Source organism: Dicentrarchus labrax, unplaced genomic scaffold (genome assembly GCF_905237075.1).
Source record: "Dicentrarchus labrax unplaced genomic scaffold, dlabrax2021, whole genome shotgun sequence".
NCBI classification, from domain to species: domain Eukaryota; kingdom Metazoa; phylum Chordata; class Actinopteri; family Moronidae; genus Dicentrarchus; species Dicentrarchus labrax.
The window spans coordinates 29,408,760-29,429,396 of NW_026136705.1; the positions used below are offsets into that span (position 1 = coordinate 29,408,760).

The 20,637-nt window shown below is 39.6% G+C and overlaps 1 protein-coding gene across 14 annotated transcripts in view; it reads left to right on the forward strand.

The window, feature by feature from the left end:
• Positions 1–20,637, forward strand: part of ncam1a (neural cell adhesion molecule 1a) — a 272,082-nt gene that overhangs the window by 151,051 nt on the left and 100,394 nt on the right. Inside the window, exon 1 of one of the 14 annotated variants that reach the window (XM_051402012.1) lies at positions 16,701–16,756. The exons of the other annotated variants lie outside the window; for them this stretch is intronic. Within the exon in view, the coding sequence (XP_051257972.1) occupies positions 16,717–16,756 (40 nt within the window). The 5' untranslated portion in view covers positions 16,701–16,716. Of the gene's footprint in view, positions 1–16,700; positions 16,757–20,637 lie in introns of those variants that run through there. 14 annotated transcript variants of the gene reach the window in all.

Sequence of the window (20,637 nt, forward strand, 5' to 3'; positions counted from 1 at the left end):
GAACTGGGGTAAATTTAGCTGCCCTCAGAGAAGAGGGAGCTGCTTGAAACTGAAGCTAAAACAGAGGAAAGCAACAAATACTCGGTAACTTGTGCATGGGTCTGCTATCAGGGTATGTGATACCGCCAGATTATACCCCATAAAGATGAGACTTCAGTTTCACTATGGAATATGTCATTATCAGTAAAGCAGATAGTGGACCTCTGTGCTCCCTGACAGTCTGAGCAAGGAAAACGGTGCCTTTGAACAGAAATGTTCCATTTGAGTGCACAATCTCCCCTGTAAAACAAACAGAAAACTGCACACACACACACACGCACACAAGCACATTACAGAGGTACTGATAGCTTGTCAACATCAATCTTTCCCTGACCCTAACCAAGTACTTTTAGTCTAAAGTTAACCAAACTCTCATCCATAGAGATGGCAGATCAAAAAATGCTCACATCTGTAATTTTGGCAGACATTAACAAGCGACCTGTTTTGTATTTTTGGGGAGAGGATATTTTGTTATTGTTACTCTTAGTAGAGCAAACAATGTCGTCCCGTGGGTAATGCTAGAGTAAAATTCATTGACAGGGGTTCATCCTCTGGGTAGCATATATGTGGTCAGTTGATTTTTGATATTGCTTGTGTACAAGAGGCATTTTGGCCGGACGGTGGCTCGAGAATAGAGGCCAGTGGGTCACCATGATACCAAGGAATCATCCTCCAGGGATATCCGACAATATCCATCTGGCCATCTGACTGACAAAGTCATTTTATGCTCAATTGTCCTAAAATGTTCAAATTGTATTTCTTTTCTGCGCACTTTACGGACTTCTTACCAACGTTGGTTTAATATGTGTGTCTTAAAGTAGTATCAGCGCTGGCCATTTCATCAAAAAAATCAAACAATTTCCACATTTTCCTCACAAGAAAACTCTTGTGGTTGTATGGCAGACAGTGGCTGTTTTCTCTTAGAAAGAAAAGCAGAAGTTTTATTAAAATCTTTACCTCACACAAAAAATGTTTATACAAAATGGCCATATGGATCATTTTGGAAGGCACTGACCTATTTCGTCATTTATAAGGACATCTTTCACTTTGTACTCAGGCGCATATTCAACTGTGGATTACCTCCTACGAGGTTTTCCTTCTAATCACTCTGTTGTACACAGCCATTCTTCCTTCATTGTTGCATAGTTTTGGGTCAGCCTTGTCTGTCGGAGCTGTTAACGCACCCAAAAGAATCAAAGTGTAACTTTCCTTGTAAAGTGTTGTTGTCTTGTGGTTTAAATGCTTTGCAGAATTTCCTCTACCCTTACAACAATAAAATGCTGGAAGAAACACTTTCACACAACACCCGTCTAATAAAGTGCCCGACTTTATTCCATCTAAAAGCCACTCCGCATCCATGACCTACTGCTGTTCTGTACCACCATGTATAGATGTACTCTGGTGTTGGGAAATTGTTGTTACTGGGGCAGTTGTGTACAAGAGAGAACAAAGGCAGAGAGAGCAGAAGGACACAAGATGCGGATGAAATGCTCTCTGGCTAAATTGAGGTCCAGGTTGTGTTTATGTAGACCCCCCTCTCAAATCTTGGCTGCTTTTACTATGTACATCTGGACCCATGGGAGGCTCCCTTTGTTTCTGTGGCCAGAGCAAGACAATAGATACTCCGGGTAAAGCACACTAGCAAAGGTGTCTGTTTACCATGACAAAGCTGAGGGCCACTCAATGGTCACCACTGCCGCAGGCTAAGCAGCTCGCCAACATATAAATCCTTCAACCGAACACACACACACAGTTGCATACACAGTGTGTTGCATGTACAAACACATGTGCATAAACACACAAGTATAAACCCCAAGAAAATACATAAACACACACCCCATTCTGCAACACACCACCCACAGCCGACCACAGATATGCAGCACACAAGATGAGAGATTGGAAGCATTTGGGGAGTTCCAAACACTGCTTCTTTTGTTTCTGTCTGCTTTTCTTCACATGACATTTTTAGCAAGTTTTTTGCAAACAGTGCAGAACTGAAGAAATCAAAGTATTCACTTGTCTCTTGCTGCAAGAAACCTTTTTTAGTATTAAGGAAACTCCTTTGAGTTGCATCCAATGTGGGCTGTACAATCACCTGCACCTTTCTTGTCATTCTCACCCTGACTGTTACTCTATGTACAAGGGGTTCTTGACATGGACATTGTGTCTTTTGTTCTCAGATAAAACATCAAGCCAATGAATATTAATCAGGAACTCAAACTGTTTTATTTTCTTTCTTCAGTGCCTTTTATTTTACCCTCCTGTCCCTGGAATCTCAATGTTTTTCTCATATAGCAGTCATGTGGTCTGTAGCAAAACAAAGATAAACCAAAGTCAAGCTCGTACCAGTCCAAACGCATTAGATCAGTTGAAGCTTTGCAGTGTACACATAACTTGGATTATTACGTTCAAATAGCTTTTCATTTTTTATTTAGTAATTTTTTTAGCAATGCCAATGCCACATTTTTGTAAAACAAATTAAAAATGAAAAAAAAAACAGTGTACAGCTTAGCAAATCATCTTTGGATTGGATTGGAGCAAATGATTCCCAGTTGATATCCAATTAAACTGAACCTTGGGACTCAAGACCGGCTTGTTTTCAAAGGTGTCAACAAGGAAATAAATTCCCAGTGGCTTTTGAAGGTTTTTTTCTCTGACTGCGTATCAAATGACCTTCAGAATAGAATACTTTAAATGATTATAATACTAATTTGTTTTCCCAATTACACCAGAGACTGGAGTTTGCATCTTGAGTTAACAACAGCTTTGGTTAAGATTAGGGTAAGATTGTGGTTTTGGTAAAAATGTAAACAACGTAAACACATACTGTCTTGCTTTCAGTCAGAGTCAACTTGTTATCAATATTAAGACCATGATCTTTCCCTAACCTTACCTAAGTGCTATATGACCATGATAAGTTGTCTCATGCTTTAGTTGCTATTAGCGGCTATTGTGGGAAGACAAATGAAATACATTTCATCATTTTTCTTTGCTTTGGACTATACTAAGCTCTAAGCTTTAAACAGTAAAGCCTGAATTATCCTTCATTGTGCTGTTTGTGGTAAGAAGATCTGTAGCCTCTCTAGCTGTTTACTATATTATCATTACACAGAAATTACGGAGTTGTTGGATTTTTCTAATGCCACTTATTCTGATGGGCATTAAAATATGGCTTACAAGACATGTTGACCAACGCAGCATGTACTGTACATAATATTGTGTACTTGTCTTTACGTTTTACAATGACTTCACTGGATAGAACTATAGCAGTTGTTTCTCACAATTAGTGCTGTAGATGGTGATTTTCAGGCCAGCTGGAGTGGAAGCCAAACTGTTTACCCCTTTAGAAATGATCTCAGCTGAAAAACAACATTAACAAAGCAGGAAGAAAGAATAGTTTTAGGCAATGGACGTGCGCTGGCTTACTGATGAAAGAGTATTAAAAAGCCATTGAATTTTTCATTCTTGTACATCATCCTTGTATTGCCATCTATACTACTATAGTATGAACGTTTGAGAAATGATTAATTATTTTTACCACCATGTGCCAGAATCTCTGTGTTGTTGCTGGAATGCTACAGAGTGTGGTAATTTAAAAATAGTCAAATGAACTTCTTAAAGTCTAGCTATCCCCTGAAAGCACACTGCATACTAAATGTTACTTTTATCGGAATCTCCCCATGAGGATGAGCAGCCAGATAGTGTGTTGCTTGCTGCTTTGTTGATAACACTGGTCAGGGGAGACGGCCAGGGTTGGCACTCTAGGCTGCAAACAGCAGATTGAGGAGATGAGGCAGGCAGCAGCAGAACAGTTGGCTTCAGGGGCAAAGGATGGAACTGCTATTTAAAATGTTTCTTCAGGGCTTCACTTGCTGCTTTCTAAGATTGGTTGTTGATTGTGTCTGTGCTTGTAGGTACATATGCATATTTTATATAATATGTAGGTACACCAAATATGGTGTACAGGCTTTCTTGTATGTAATGTTATCATGTTTTAAAATACATTATGTACTGATATTGCTTGATTAGATACTTTCCTCCCAAGAAGAATGACAGCATCAGCATCATTAACATGACAACCAAGCTCCCCAGACCTCAGCAAAGTATTCATTTTAACCCACATAACATTGTTTCTCTAGACTAACCAAACCGTTTTTTTAACCCTAACCCTATTTGAGCGACTTTGACGGCCAAATTGTGATGGCCAGACGGCTGGGTTAGAGCATCTCCAAACCTGCAGCTCTTGTGGGGTGTTCCCGGTCTGCAGAGGTCAGTACCTGTCAAAAGTGGTCAAAGGAAGGAAAAGGACTGGAGACAGGGGTCATAGGTGGCCAAGGCTGATTGATGCACGTGGGGAGTGAAGGCTGGCCTGTGTGGTCCGATCCAACAGACGAGCTACTGTAGCTCAAACTGCTGAAACAGTTAATGCTGGTTCTGATGGAAAGGTGTCAGAACACACAGTGCATCACAGCTTGTTGCGTATGGGGCTGCAGAACATTATGAACACCAGGGTGGTCGGTTTATTTTATGCTTTAATTTGGAGGACTTAAATGTCCATCATAGAAACGTGAAGTTTAGCATTTAGCATTCAACTTTTTTTCAATATTTAACTGGATATATTCTTAAACAAATTTAATTTATGGTTTAGTTAACTAAATAAGGAAAAGAAAAAATGTTTACACAGAACTGTTTGCAAGTAATTTCAATTAAATATCACAAAAGAAAAGAAATCTGAGCAGCATTTCTTTCCTTCAAAAGGCATTTCCATTGTTCATTAGTAGTACATGAACGTACATTTAAGGAGGCCAAGCTGTCTTTTAGTGTTCTAAACCCTATCGCCATACAAAATGTTGATACTGATTATGTTCAATGACAATGTTTTGTAACATTCAGTTCAATTTTTGCCCCCCCAATATCTGCACATGGAAACTATGATATGGTAAAGGTTAGGAAAACATTGTGGTTATAGCAGATAAACTCTGGTTAACCGGCTTAATTCCAGGTCTTTGACACTACACAAATTCCAGTCTCCCACATAAATGCTGGGAATGTGGGAAAATTAAATGTCACCACCCCGACCTCCAAACTGTGATCTGCAGAATCATCCAATGTAGAATTCCTAGGATACTGGACTGCAGTAGCACAGGAGAACACTGTCAGCAGTACAGTCCCCGCTTCAATATTTTATAAAGAATTTAACAGTAGGCAGCTGGACTTTTAGTTTTAGTCTGAAGACATTCCATCTCTCATCCAACAGATAGATGACAGAGAATCTCCAGAGGCACTGAGAGTATAATTAAACATTCTTTGGGACCCAAAGAGGCCTAGACAGTCCACGTTATTGATGAAGTCCCCCTCGCTAGTAAGGCCGGTAGTCATGCTTGCATGGCAGTGTCTCCTCACAAAGCAGATAATGATACTCAGAGGCAAAATATTGTTGGAAAAAATCCATATAACGAGCCATCCCTATATATAAGTCTGAACTACCATATGTACTTTTTCACTTGGGAACGAGAGTCAGCCTAGTTCTGGATGCTTGTCCTCATTTTTCAAGGGCAAGTTTTTTTTTTTCTTCACACTAGTGGGCTGCAGTCACCAATCCTCTCCCTCTTCTCTCTCTGTCTATTCCTATCTTACTCTTTATTCTGTTCTCCTCTGTGGCACTGGCTCTGTCTTTCCTCCCTGCTGCCTTATGTACATACATTATTTAACAATCTGAGGAGTGAAAATGCTATAATAGAGTGTCTCAGCATCCAGCTGGACCACAGAGACATGTTATTTTTACCAATCTCCTTTGCCCCATTCAGAAGGTTAAATAATGTATGTGTTAGCGGCACATTCACTCTGTTGGATGCAAGGGGATGCAGATGGAAGTCATCAGTATGCCAAGTGTGTCATTAGGATGACACCATCCACTGACGGATTGCGGATTTCAGCCGAATTTCACCATGGGATACTTGCAGCGAAAATGAGATAGCGTGGGATAGAGAGGTGGTGCAGGAATCTGATTTCATTTGCTGTCCACAAGTCCCCCTCCCTGTCTGCTTGTTTTGTCTGCGGCTCACACTTATTCCTCACCCTGTGTGTTTTTATTGAATCCTAAGAAGAGTTCAGGTGTTGCTTCTCACCTTTTCTTTCCCCTTTTAAACAATCACATTTATTCTCCAGCATCAATATAGAGGATGTTACGCTTCTCCGCTTCACCTCACTTTACAGCAATAATCTCTGATATTCCTATCACCACCTACTGTTATCCGGACTCACAATTACTTTATCGCTGCGCCTTTCAGCAAATTAGCTAATATTTCCCTTGATCCCCTGCTCCAAAACAGCTGCTTTGTGCTGCATTCATATGGAAATAGCTTCCGTAGAAAGACACACTTGTATTGCCAGTAGAGAGTGAATGGGTCCAAGTCTTTTGTCAGTAAGAATACTCTAAAGGTAAAGATGAGGTTGACTCTCCTCATTGATATTCATGCTTTCATTTGAGTCATTGTGCTCACTGTAACATAGAGTCCAAAGGGCAGGTGTAAAGGTCTCATATATGACACGATAGTGGAGCACATCAAACATTGTGGCCACGGTCAGGGTCATTGTCTTGTGACAGGTGACTTTGTCAACATATTTAGCACGACAAGGACCTGCTGTTTTTGCTCTTGTTGTTGTTGTGCTCCTCATATGGCTTATTCAATGACTGCAACCTTGCTTGATGCCATGCAGTTTAGGGAGTGTTGAGCCACTGATGTGGGTCATCAAAATGTTTGCTGGAATAGTCATAACTGTTGAACTACTGTTTTAAATCAAACATCTTCCTACATTGTTTATTAGGAACTGACATCAGTCCATCTGTCATGTATGCAGCGAGCATACTAAGTAGATATTCACATTTTGGTAATTACTGTTATTATTCCTTCAGTGTCTCTAATTAATACCTTCAGCAACAGGTGTGGAGCAATCACTGTCACTACTGTGGCCTTTGTGTGTAGAATGGAGCCATTAATAGTAAACACAGTAATTAAATCAGGTGAGGGAATAACACATCACGTCACTCATTTTAGGGATGTAGACCATCTTGCCCCAGAGAAGGCTCTCCAGTTCAAAAAGAGGGTGCAGGCAATTGCTTATCTCCTTTTATCTCCTTTCTGTCCTCTGACCTAGCAGTTTGGCACTATAATAAAATCAGTTTGTAAAATTAAAATGACCAATATCCAGTCATACTTTCACTCACTGATGGTACTTTAGGGTTCAGTGAAGCTACAATTTTGAAACTAATACAAGAGTTTTATTTTAAATGATGTTACCAATACTGATATATTAATCCAGACTGTTGGCTGCCATGGCAAGTTTATCATAAAATTCAGAGAGCTACTTAAGCCTTTGAAAATGATTGATCAGTGGTGATTGCATCAAAAACTCCTAACTCCTTTTACTCTGTTAGAATCACACAGATATCATACGAATTTGATGTGAGTAATATATAATATTACACCTCCCAGTGATAGTGCTATCTTATTCATTTTGGATAAACTATAAATCATAAATCTGCTCATAAATCATATAAAAAGATATCTCATGATATCTTGACTCATATTCAGTTGCAACACTTGTATAGTACCACTTGTGTGCTAATTAACGCATGCAAGAACCTTCTGACAGTATACAAAAATAATACAGTTTTTTTTAATACCCATGTATAGCAACTAAGTCAGGTTTGTTTTTTTAGGTATCCGTTAGTGAGGTATCAGTCTGCCTAAACCTAAAACCTTCTTGAAGGACTGCTAAACTGTGTGGGGGAACCTTGCTCACAGGCACATGAATAAGATCCATCATAACAACAGTGGAAATTACACTGGATTAATTAGCAGACTAGATTAGTAGATTAATTCAAACATGTTCGATGATGAGGTAACACTTCTCTCTAATTATCTCCGCCGGATCATTCATTTGGTCATACTATATGTGTATCTATCCGCAGCTAATCTTACTACATACTACTGGACCCATCGGCCTAATATTTTTTGTGCATATTTATGACATAATGTATGCTCAAGGACCTCTTGTGGTTGCAGTGATTTACAACTGTAGAAATACCTGGAAAAACTGATTTTATTGAGTGTTCCTGTGTAGTGGAATTGTTCCTGTCCAGATTTTGACGACAAGGTAATACACGCTAGATACACAGCCTGCCCTGGACTCCCTGTTCCCCACCCACATGCCAACAGACACACCTGGCGGAGATCTGCACTCTACTCAGTGCACTCTTCTAGTTATATTTTAGAATGCACTGGAAAGTGCTACCATCATCAGAATAAAGGGGGGGGGGTGCAGCCACTATCCCTTCTGCATTCCAACCAAGCCCAAGGAAAACCGGATTTAGAGCAAAGGCGAGAGCTATCAACTATTTAATCGATGGTTTTCTGGCCTTTGTTGACGATGACAAGTGTCAGATCAGGTGTCCCTTTGAAGAAGATTTATTCCAGAAAGAATTGGACAGAGAAATCCAATTAAAATGGATTCTGTCAGGAACCAAATCTCTTTAGATTGAATATGGGGATTCAGACTCCCTCTCCCTCCATATCTCAGACTTGCAGATAACTTGCAGATCACACATTTTCCTCACCAGACACCCAGACAAACCATCTATTCTGTGTGTCCTCCTTCCAACCTGTTTAAAAGCTGAGTCTAATGCCCAGCAGCCATCCACTAAAGTTCAAACACCATATTCTACAGACAACTGTAGGAGTTATGCATTTCCAATGTTCATAATCATGTTTAAACCAGACAAATTTATTGGGTGACAGTGCTGGTGGAATGATTCGAGAACTAGGAAATATGTGCCTAATGCGTTTTAAATGCTGTCATAAATTAGTTAGCATATATTTCATGGTGAATACATATTCCACTTCCCCTCCTATGTCATCAGTGCGAGCAGTTTATTTTAAGGCAGAGGCATTCTGGGAGAATCTCTTTGGGTGATAGTGATGGGAATAATGTGCTGCAGCCACACTGATTACACAAAAGTTAAGTACAGCTGCATAGCTAATGAAGTTGACATGGCGCTAATGCTCTTGATACAGTTCCATTCAATTCAGTTGTCAATGGCGTAACAAGCTTAAGTTCATCATACTACTGTACTCAGCAGGCTAATTCAGAGCAGTGAACTGCTTCAACAACAGATACACTTACAAAACAGTAACTTTAAGTATTTTGAATGGTCAATATGGACACTATAGTGAGGCATTTTTATCATGTGATGTTTTATGGTGCTCTTTGGAAAGTGGCACTTGATGTCAAGCTTTATAGTTGAGATGAGATCAGTGCTTGTTCCTTTATGCTGTTTCAATTTAAAACGTTTGAAAGGATGCTTTGTAATTTCTCTGCAATGCCAAATGGATGACTGAAATACTCGCCTCTCACCAAGCTCTACGTTATACATGTTACATACGGCGCTTGAGAACAGATATTGCACCTGTGAGATTCACTGCATGCCTGTTGTCATTTTTTGCTTTCAACTGAGAGAAAATGATCTCTAATCTCACAAATCACATTTGCATTTTCTTACACATTGTAGTTGGATTTAGCTTTTTGCTTGTGAGGATTTACACATTGAGTTTGTGCATAAATGAATGTAAAGATGATGGCAGCTGTTTACAGGTTTGCAAAACTGTGTTTGCATTTTTGTGTGGAAGCAATGAGAGATTTTACAGTGCTGTGCCTTAATGATGTAAGGGTGTTTGTCATAGTTTTCAGAATGTGGACAGTCTTTTGAAGTAACTCAGTCATTTAAGGATAGCTTTAATGTGGCAAAGAGAATATAATAATACATATTTAACTATTTAATTAGGTTACTGGAACAATGGAGATGGTTTTATGTCTGAATTAAATTTAATGCACACATTCCTTTATTAGATTTTTCTGTCCACTTATGTTCCTAATACCTAATTTCTGGCTTGTTAATGAATCTGTATGCAGGAGCAACCACTCTCTACTGTCTCACATGGTGGTCTGCTGTTGTCTTTGATTGAGATTACAAATACGCTGTGGGAGCTCAGCCGGAGTTGAGAGCTGGATTAAGATCCCCCCGTATTACAACTGAAGGATATCCAAGTCGCAGCTGTGTGTAAGTGATAGACAGTGTCGTCTTTCAGGGGATCGGTACCATTGCTCTGCCGGGTGATAGACAGCAATGGGTTCAGAAAAGGTTACAAGAAAGTTCTGTAGCCAGCTCTCGGATATACCCTGGTGATGTGTGTGTACACTTACAGATGAATCTCCTTTTGTTTGTGGAAGAGCTGTCAGCTGAAGCTTCCATCACAGCAAGCAAGGCATGGTCAAATGGAAAGGCTCAAGGGGAATAAATTAACAAGCCACTCTCAATTATGCTAAGGAGTTTTATTCTATCTCAAGCAGGCAGTGTGGAATCCCCATCAAATATAAATCCAGAACCACATCCCAGCGGTTATGGTTTCTGTTTCTTAATGTCTACTCTGGCTCCTTATTATATCATCCACTGGTATGAGAATGAGAGTTTCTTTGGTATGTGTTTACGTCTGTGTGGGGATGATGCTGAAAGTGCTTACAGAGAGAGAAAAGTGTCTCTGGTCCGATGAGGGATGGTGTGAGGAATAAGCACAGAACTGGCCAGAGGCTGTAAAGCGATTGCAAAAGATTCAATTGGATTTAAGGTTAGCCTCTGTTCATGGATTCTGCCATATCCAATCCTCACTGCAGGCTCAGTTTGATTCAGTGGGCTATATAGGTTGAGGTGCCTGTGCCTTGGACACACGCCACATCTTATCCACCCTCCTCCACCACAGGTTAAACTACTCCATACACACATGTACAAGTAACCCCCAGTTTGCTTCAAAAGTGCTTTGTTTAGCATATTTAAGCCCCCATATATCACTGTCAAATTAATTGCAATACCTCTGTATAATTACCCATAACAAATGAGAACATGGCTGAGACTATTTCTCACACCAGGGGTATTGTTAGTGCTAGTGTTTCTCTAAATTAAGATCTTCCTACGAACCCCATTGCTTCATGTTGCAAAGAAAACATTGCTACTTGTTCTTCTCCTCCTACAGAGTCTTGCTCTGGGCGTGTTTGTTTTAAAGATTAAGAAGAGGAATAACAGCTGAAATAGCCTATCTGTATTCTATGAGGAAGTACTGTGTAAACTTTTTGTAATGACAACAACAGCACCTTTCTCCTGTTTAATGCTGTAAAGGAGACTGTCTTTATGTTGTAAAGTGGAAGGGTTCAGGTTTTACCAGTAGTGAGTGATATATCTTGCCAGCTGACATTATTTTGGGTCAAAATGGAAGCTGTGGTAGCAGTTGCTAGTTAACTTAAAGGTGATATGAGATATAAAACATTAATATAGCAGCAAACAACTATTTGCTCTATAAAGATATAGTGAGGTCATAGTGACCTGAGCAGAAAATGACACACTTTGCCTGTGTTGCTATCCAAACCTGTCTGTGCTTTGTTAACTTGTGCATGTAAGTCCCAACTGAGGAGAGTGACTGAAATGCCAGTTTTTCTCATCAACGTTGGTGAATGAAGGATTTACTTTGACCAAAACAAAGTTAGTGATTGTTGGAACAGTGGAACAAAGACGGATTTGGTGAATTGTATTTTGTTTCTGCCCACTTAGAATGAGGTTACAATTGTCATGATGGTCTGTGAAGTAAAATGACCATTTCTGTCTATGGAGTCTGGTGGCGAGCCATTTCGAGTTGGGCAAACTGCTGTTTCTGGTTAAAGAAATTCTCTATCTTGGTAGGGATCCTTTCCGTAATGTCAGACAATTAGAATAACAATCTGAGCCTGTCAGTGGCAAGAACAAGAACTTTTAATGGACGTACTTTGATGGGCGCATTTGTCTCCAGGGATAAGTTATGTTGCTGTTATTCCAGCTCATTTTGCAAATAGTTTCACATCTAACGCAGTGAATTAAGGCTTCATTTGGACCAAACCAGCGCTGGTGATTGTTGGAAAGACCCTGAAAAGAGTTATAAAGACCATTCATGTTTTTTTCCACTTTGAAGTGTGTGTTACTCTTAGGAAAATTACTAGTTTTTGTCAATGGAGTCTGGTTGGCAGTCATGCCCAATTGTTTTGGTCTGAGATTCTGTTCTCTAGTGCGTCATCTAGTAGTTGTGAATTTTGTATATATAGGTTTTAATGTTTGTCATGACAATGGAAGAAATAGGTTGATTTAAGAGGTGTTATCAAAGTCAGCTTACAGCAACCTGTAGAGCTTTGCAGGAAGATGATTGATGAGGGTTTGCACAACAATATATACCCAAAGGGAGCAGCTGTCCTCAGCACCATTTATTCTGACCTAATCATCACCCAACACAAATGTCTTTTGCCCTGCATGGCCCATTATCAGGGAGCAAAGATGAAATTAAAAAGGAAGTCATCGACCCAAAAGGGCAGACTCTAATAAGAGAAGGCCATCCACTTCATGAATGTGTGACTGATAAAGGTAAAATATCTAACAGAGGTCAGGTCAGCTCCCCCTCTCTGAAAAACAGAAGATCAGCCTGATTCATTCCCTCCCCTTCCACCTTTTGTGATCTGTGGCATATACTGTCCCCATCTGGCAGAGTGACAGAATTCATTTTGTCATTGTGGCATCAGCTTTTGAAAGGCTTCAAAGATTTCCTTGGATGAAAGTTTCTCTTAGAAACTGAAATCTTGGATTCTCCAAAATTCTCTGGTTAGGATAGATCCACTAGAATGAGTTTCATAACATCATAGCTGCCTTATCTGGTTTTAAGACTGCTGTTAGAAATTGAACCCAGATTTGTACATTATCCGTCCACTTCTTGTGCAAACGTATAAGTGTGACATGTACCTGGAGAATGGTATTTTGGAAGAGTTGATGCGATAACCATTCGACCCTGGAGTCAAGGGCCTCTCTGAGGTGCCTGGAAGGGAAGCTCTGACTGACTCCATTTCAGCAAGTTTATCTAAACCACTTTCTGCCAAAAATGCCTCTCGGGTCATTTAGCCACTGTCAACAATTCAGATGAGGCTGCTGGCCCATGAAGGATAACAGAATGGCAGCTCCTCAGACACTCAGCGTGCTAGGAAAGCTTTTAGTCGAACACTTTGTGTGAGCCAGTAAGGACAGAGTTTTAAATGAACACTCTTTTGGATCATAATTTATCTACTGTGCTCATATGAATGACACAAAGGTTATCATAATGAATGATAATTACAGCTCCACTTATCAATATTTTTATATTGATAATGGATTAAATGACTATGTACACTGTGAAAAGTGTTGCAAGAAGCTTTTTTCCTTATTTCACTCATTGTTTTGCTTGTGCAGAGCCAAAAGGAGAGTGAATATTGGCTAAACCTTACTAAAAATGCTGCTCAATGTGTATATAGGCAATTGTTTTCTTTTAGTGAAGTCCTTTTGACCCCTTGGCCAAGAAATCAATGGATACAGCTTTAAGGAATTCACATCAAAATGCAGTGTAATGAAAACAAATGTTAGGTCCATAATATTGACTAGTCTGGATTATAACCTGGGCAATGCAGCCAACTTTCCTGCAGGCAGGTCCAGACCATCAAGGGGCCCAAAGGCTTCAAGTTCACAAATACATAGGCACAGCTAAAGCACAGTTTAAATGTAGAGTTTTAATCCGACCCTGGTTATGAATATGACTTAAACAAGTTATAGTAATTATAACAAATAAATAAACAGCGAATTCTGTAAATACAATGTTACTACAAATACTGCAGCTTTTTGGGGGGCTTAGGTGGTAAATAAAAGGTGGCTAACTCCAAGTTTATGAGCTGCATCACATGCCCAGCCAGTGTAGACCTGGTTTTTTATCTATATATTATTTATTGCAGGGCCTTGAAGCCCTAAGCAATGGAAACAGCTTAGAGAATAGCAGATACAGCCCAGGGTGCACACACTCTCCGAATAATTTTCCGAATAATTTTCCATATGCACTGGTTTGATTTGAGCTTTATTCAAAGTCTCTCGATTGGCACAAACAGCAGATCTACTGCAAGTGACGTGAGGTCATGATTCATAAAGACGCTAAATAGAAAGTGAGCAGAAAAGATGAAATCTCAGTTGCACACACTGATTGTGTTTCCTTTGAAGTGTAGAAGTACTCTATCTATGTAAATATCTATGTGTATGTAGATCTATGTAAGATGAACAAGACCTTAATATAGTTTAGATGATCTAAACTGACGGCTGCTGTGCTTGGTATATTAGTTTCTTTGCCATTAGTATGCCAAGGAGTATTCTGTACCTCTGCAGTGATTATCAGTTTGGTGAGATGCAGGGCCACCTCAGGGTCAAACAAAGAAAGAGGATGGGGCAGCAGTTTAGCCCTTTTGGCCTCATTAGTTAATTAGGGTGCAGACTGGCAATTTCACTCACAGTGGCCTTTGAGCATGCAGAGAGAATATCTGAAGATATGGGACTTGTGCTAGAACCAAAACAAAACTTGGTTTGGAAGGGACTCTCAGTTTCTGCCTCACTATGTATGTTTCCATTAAACTATCAGGTGAATTTTACATACAAACTTTACTTTACTTTGTGGATGTCAAACTCCTTTTTTTTTTGTCCTTTAGTAGTATCAGTTTTTTCAAAAAGCAAAACAAAAAATTAAACTATACTGAATGTGTTTTTGATACTTCAGTCCAACATCAGCCCAAATCTACTTTTGAACTGTTTTATAATGAGATTGAACCATTTTTTGGCTAAATTAGGCCAAGAACACATAATTTGAAATAACAACAAATTAATTTACTACTTTAACAACTAATTAATCTAATTCAGTAGACCATTAGAGATGCCATTGAACTGAATAGCAGAGAAGGTTTCAAGGGATATATGTCATGCAATCATTTTCACTTTAAGTTATAATGCTATCAATACAACGCTCTATTTCTATAAATTATAATCTTTAAGATTTGCATTAAGAATGTTGTTGTTTGATTCATGGTGGCATTTTTTCGGAAATAGCGTACTCTCTGTATTTGTATTCTGTAATTACCTCTGTATACAAGTTTTCATTGTTAGTGGTGGAGTCTACTTTACCTGCACACAAGAATCTACAGGAATAAAGCATACACATGCCAGACATGATCCAGAAGACAAAGGCAATGCATACCAGCATTTCACCTGCTTCAGAAAATAACATTTCAGCCCTCTATTTGTTTGGCTGTGCTGTACACCAGTTGCTCTACTTCTGTTGCATTTCAGAGTAGCTGCTCAATGCAATTTCTCCCCCCAGGGTTTGATGCATTTGTCATTTCAAACAGAACTTTGGACCTGTATTATACCAGCTGTAACCACCTGTGTTTCCAAATCAACTGGTGCTGAAATTTTATGGATTTTACATCAAGCGATTTATTGAAAGATGTCTGACTTCCAGGAGTCAAGAAAAAACTAAACAGTCAAACAATGTCCATCTGTTGCAAGTATGAACAGCAGTGGGGTTAGACTTTACATGGGCATGGTAGCCAACAGAATAAAGATAAAACTACACTGCTGGTCCTTTAATACTTGTCCATTTGCTGTTGTTTTAACCCTTGACAGTTTTAAAGGACCCATTTAACAAACGAAAACAACATTAAGGGTTTCTTCCATCAGCGGCACTTTGCTATCCCTGAAGCTTCAGCTTTACCAATTAAATTGTCCTTTTGCTCGGATTGGAATACATTTTTATCAATTTCTTTTCTTCAGAAACCACTGCTTCAAAAGCTTTTGTCTCATGAAAAATGTTCCAAGTACTAACATTTTTCAAGATTCAGTGTTTTTTCAGCAAAGGTCTCTGCTCAGAAATTGAGAGCCAACACCTTGTATCAACTTGGGGCACATGCATTAAGCTCACAACGATATCTAAAGCATCTTAAAAGCCATTAGGAGTACCTGATGCAGAGAAGAAAGTGCCGAAAGTGGAAGGGACAAAAAGGCTCTGCACTTCATGGCTTAGATTTTCATTTTTGGAAGTAGGATTTCTTGTGGAGTTTGAAAGAAGACATAGTGAGCTGCCAGCAGTCACCACAGCAGAGTTTGGTTTTATCCCAGGCATAGCTGAGCCTATGAGTTATTTCAGCAAATGTTAGAGTCAGCACAGACCAAAATAGTCAGGCTGGTTCACACTCATGCAAACTAACATCCTGCATGTACATATCTTTGCATATATTGCACAAAGTGTGAGGTAAATAACCATAATCAGTAAGTGAATCAAAATGAAGACTTCCAGGCAATGATTTTTTAAAAATGCTAATGTGATTATTGTTTTGGTTTGGAAAATTTCTCTCTGACTGACTTTATTGAAAACATCTTTTTTTCCAAATGATTGCTTGGCCTCAGTTGTATTGCTGTTAATTATAATGTACCAGGGGATTTGACCTTGTGACAGAAAGACCCTGAATGAAGTTAATTGGTCGGAGCTGAAGCATATTCAGGTCAGACCTGGTTGGAATTATTTGGGAGTACTCTTCATGATCTGTTTTAGCTGAGAAGTGCAATGGGAAGGGTTTGTGAAAGAGAGGAGAATAAATTATAGCCTTGCAGGGCCAACCTTTTAACTGTCTTTGGACCGCTAGCGATGCAGCCTCATAATGCTAATGCCTCTGTCTGTCCGTCATTTCTGTTCCAGAGCAAGATACCAGATTGTGATGCAATTTTGGATGGATATTCAGTACCTTCTCGTCCCAGGTTGTTGAATACCAACACTGCTTTCTCACGCCCCTCACGGTTTATGTTGTGAAATAGCAATCATGATTTGGGTTAATATAATTAGGGTTATGTTTAGGGTTGCAGTAATGGCAACTGGACTTTCATGTCACATTTCAAATCATGTCGCCATTACTGCGCAACATTATAAAACCTAAAACTTCACGGTTGACTTTTGGTTTTACACAGTTCACCACTCGCCTGGGTGAAGGTCATGTGTTTGTTTGATGCATCCATGCATTCTAACCAGTCTTTACATACTCTTTACACTACGTCACCTGACATTGACGGGTTACATTGGAGTTTCATGAAAACCTACTAAAAGGTACCTTGTGCGTCTGTATGGAGACGCAAATCATTTTGGTGACCTCCTCTGTTCCTCTAGCACCAATAAAGTGAGCAATAAAGTCAGGATTTTCATGAAATTTTATGTGGTTACTCATGGTCCTAAGAGGAGGAACCTCAAAGAAACTTGGATGAACAGAGCCCTTTTTCCTTAGCAACATGCCAGTGTTCACTTATACACAAGAGATGTCAAATTTCAGCCTGGAATTTACTGAGAACATTTATGCTCATCAGAGGATGAACCATTTCCATTTTAGATAAACCAAAAACTTTCCTCTTGTACCAACTTCAAGCCAAAATTTCAGCTTTGTACATGGTACAAGGCAAAGTGCCATGGAAGTACCTGAGCACAGTCTTGCTTTGCGCAGCTAGCAGAGCTCTAAAACGTTGCCTGTGTTTCTAAATCTTCAGTCTTGACACCCTTTACCATAACTGGTTTTACATGTGGTCTATTCACAGCCGGATTTCATTCTGTAGCTGTTTTTTCCCTTCTGCTGCCCTTTTCAGCCTTTTAGCCCTTTGTGTAGCATTCTCTCAGGTTTAGTAATTAGGTTCTGTCAGAATGAGAAGGCTCAAATTAGTCAGAGTAAAAAGGGACCTTTCACTGTTTGGCCTCCATTTAATATCCAAACATTAATAATGACAGAAGAATAGCAGCTATTGGAAATGTATCAGGGAGTTGTTTATATGGAGACACTGAGGTGAGACAGAGCATTTTTTTTCATCAATAGAGGCGAGCAAATATGAGGCTGTACCAAGTACCCATGTCTCATACACTGCAAGTTAGTGGAAAAAAGGACTTAAAACTGTTGATTTCTTTCTGCAGCACACATTTGTACTCTTCCAGATTCACTCCTCTCCACTTGTAATACACTTGGATGACAACTGAAGTGGTGGCGGGTTGGGGGAATGATGGCAACAACCGTAATCCTGACAAAGCTGTGTTGGTGAATGACTGAAAGATGTGAAGAGAAGGGGCTTAGTAGCTGACGCGTCTATGTCAATTTGATTAAGGCCTGACACCCACACACAGCACATAGAAACGGCTGCTTAGTTCTTTGTGCAGTCTCTCAAAGTACAGCAGGTTAATGATAAGTGGTGGAGACAGTTTGGAATGTGCCTCTGAAAGGCTAATTTATCTGGCTCTGAAACACAAATTGGAAACATAATGCTAAAAGTTAGTCCTGTTAGGAGGCTGAATATAATAGCTGTTTTGTATATTCACTGTTCACCTGGAAGTTAATTTAGCTTTAAAGTGCAGATGAACTCCAGGCAAAATGCTGTTAATTCTACACTTTTATTATTAGGAGTGTAACGGTACACAAAATCAGTAAATTTGGTACATACTTTGGTTATGGGGTCACAGTTCACCAAGATTTCAGCAGACACCTGGCCCATCTGTCTGTCTGTCTGTCTGTCTCTTTCTCTCGCTCTCTCTCTCGTTTTTTAAAATCACAGTAATGGCAATATTTCAGACCTCTGATGTAGGTGTTTCCATCTTCCAAATTAGTTTCCTTCACAATTACAAAAAAGAATCCAGGGATGTGATTGGGTTGTTGCCAACAAAAGTAAGGTTGTAACTCCTAATTTTTTTCATGAAAAGTATTTGTAAATAGTTACACGACTAGTTACTGGGGAAATGAGTTACTGCCCAACACTGGCTGCACCTCTTCTTCCCATATCCATGACTTCTACTGCTACTACTGCAACTTCAAAAGAAGGAAAAGATCTAAGTGACTTTGAAAAAGGGTTCAGTATTAGAGATGGGATGAGCTTCAGTCACAAAGAAAAAAGTGATAGGATTCACCATGTTCCCAACAAGTGGGCAAGTGCATTTGCAGCATACACCAAGAGAATGGTACAGGCCTGAATGCTTGAGCTCTACAAGGAGGAGGTTCGGTGTGGCATTTTCCTCGTCCACTTGTCCCCTTCAGATCGAAGGGTTTGTGTTGATTGGATTGCCTATCTTCCAGGAGGATAATGTCCCTGTCCCAGGGCCATGAGGAATCACCAAATGGTAATGAGAATGAAAATTATGTTAATTATCTAAAGACTGCAATGTGTTTGACAGCACTCCTCACCAAGATCATCAAAATGCCAAATGAGGGAATATCTTGTGGATTAATAGTTGAACAACACTTTTCTGAAACTTAACTTAATTTATTACCCATTTTCATACATGGAATTGCTGCAGGAAAGATCATACAGGTTGTCTAAAAATGACAAAAACAAAACAATATAGAAGGTAATAACAAGTCATAACCTTGTGGACAACTGAGGTTCTGGGGGTAACAAATTGCTGGGAGAAGAGTGGGGTGTTTGTCTGGATTGACTGGCAGGTCAGAGGAAGGGTTTAGAAAGAAGCTGCAGAGTGTATAGGAAGCCGGCACCAAGACAGCATGATGGGAGTGATGTGTCGGTGTTTATGCAGTGCTGTAAAGGATGTGCTGGAGGTTTTAGAGATGCCTGCCAGAAATCCTTTTTGAAGTTTTTGGAGAATCTTCTTCAAGTCTGCAGGGGTTAGAGAAGGGTTAGAGGAAGAGCCTGGTGTCTGTGAAGCCCATTGAGACATTCTACTGTATGTGATATCAGGCAATACAAGTGGGCTTGACTTGATTGACATAGCTTTGAGATGGTAGAAGAAGGCTTTGCAGAGGGGCTTGATGTGTTTAGGTGAGGTCTTCCCTATCTCGTCTGTCTGCTCTATGACGTCAGCTTCACCAAATCTGTTGCTGACTTTAGGTCAGGCGCAGGTTTTTTGTACCTACAGCTTGCACAAAACACCCCAAATTTTATGCAAAAGCATTAAACCAATTTGAATGGTCCTTTAGTCTAACATTAAAGCAATCTGCATAAATGCCATTTCGTGTTTTAAAAGGAGAATACTGTAAATGGAAGAGGGTTTTTATCAGTATTTTATTTCATTTTTTTGCATCATTTAGAATCAGAAGTCAGGCTTGATTCAGTAAACATCCATCTATGCCCCACTTTAACTCCAAGCTGTGCTTCAGTGCCCCCTTGTTACAGGGCATGTGAGATGAATACTTGCATTAGAAAATCCCACTGGACTCCGAGAATAGATGTGACACTGCTTTCTTCACCTGGGCTCAGAAATGGGTTTCTGTTACTGCTTGGGAAACAACCTTATACCAGCTCATATTAAACCCTCTGATCAAAACAAGAGGTCTCTAAACAATCTTAAATTATGTAATAATATTAGTTATGCCACATGTGTGTGCATGAGACTGTGAGCTTACAGATCTTCAAGACAAATATGACTGTATTTGTGCAGCACTTAGTCATTTAACAAAGGGCTGCAAACATAATCTCTCTGCAGTATGTCAAGAGGAGTGTGCTGCATAGTGTCTGGCACAGATCACCTTTTGAAGAGCAACGTAGAGTTGCAGAAATCCTTATGACTTATGGTATCCTTAAGGCATACCACATGACCACTTCCACCAGATGTCATGGATTTTTCTATTTGTGTTCCACGTCTTCTCTCTTCCCTTCCAATTGTC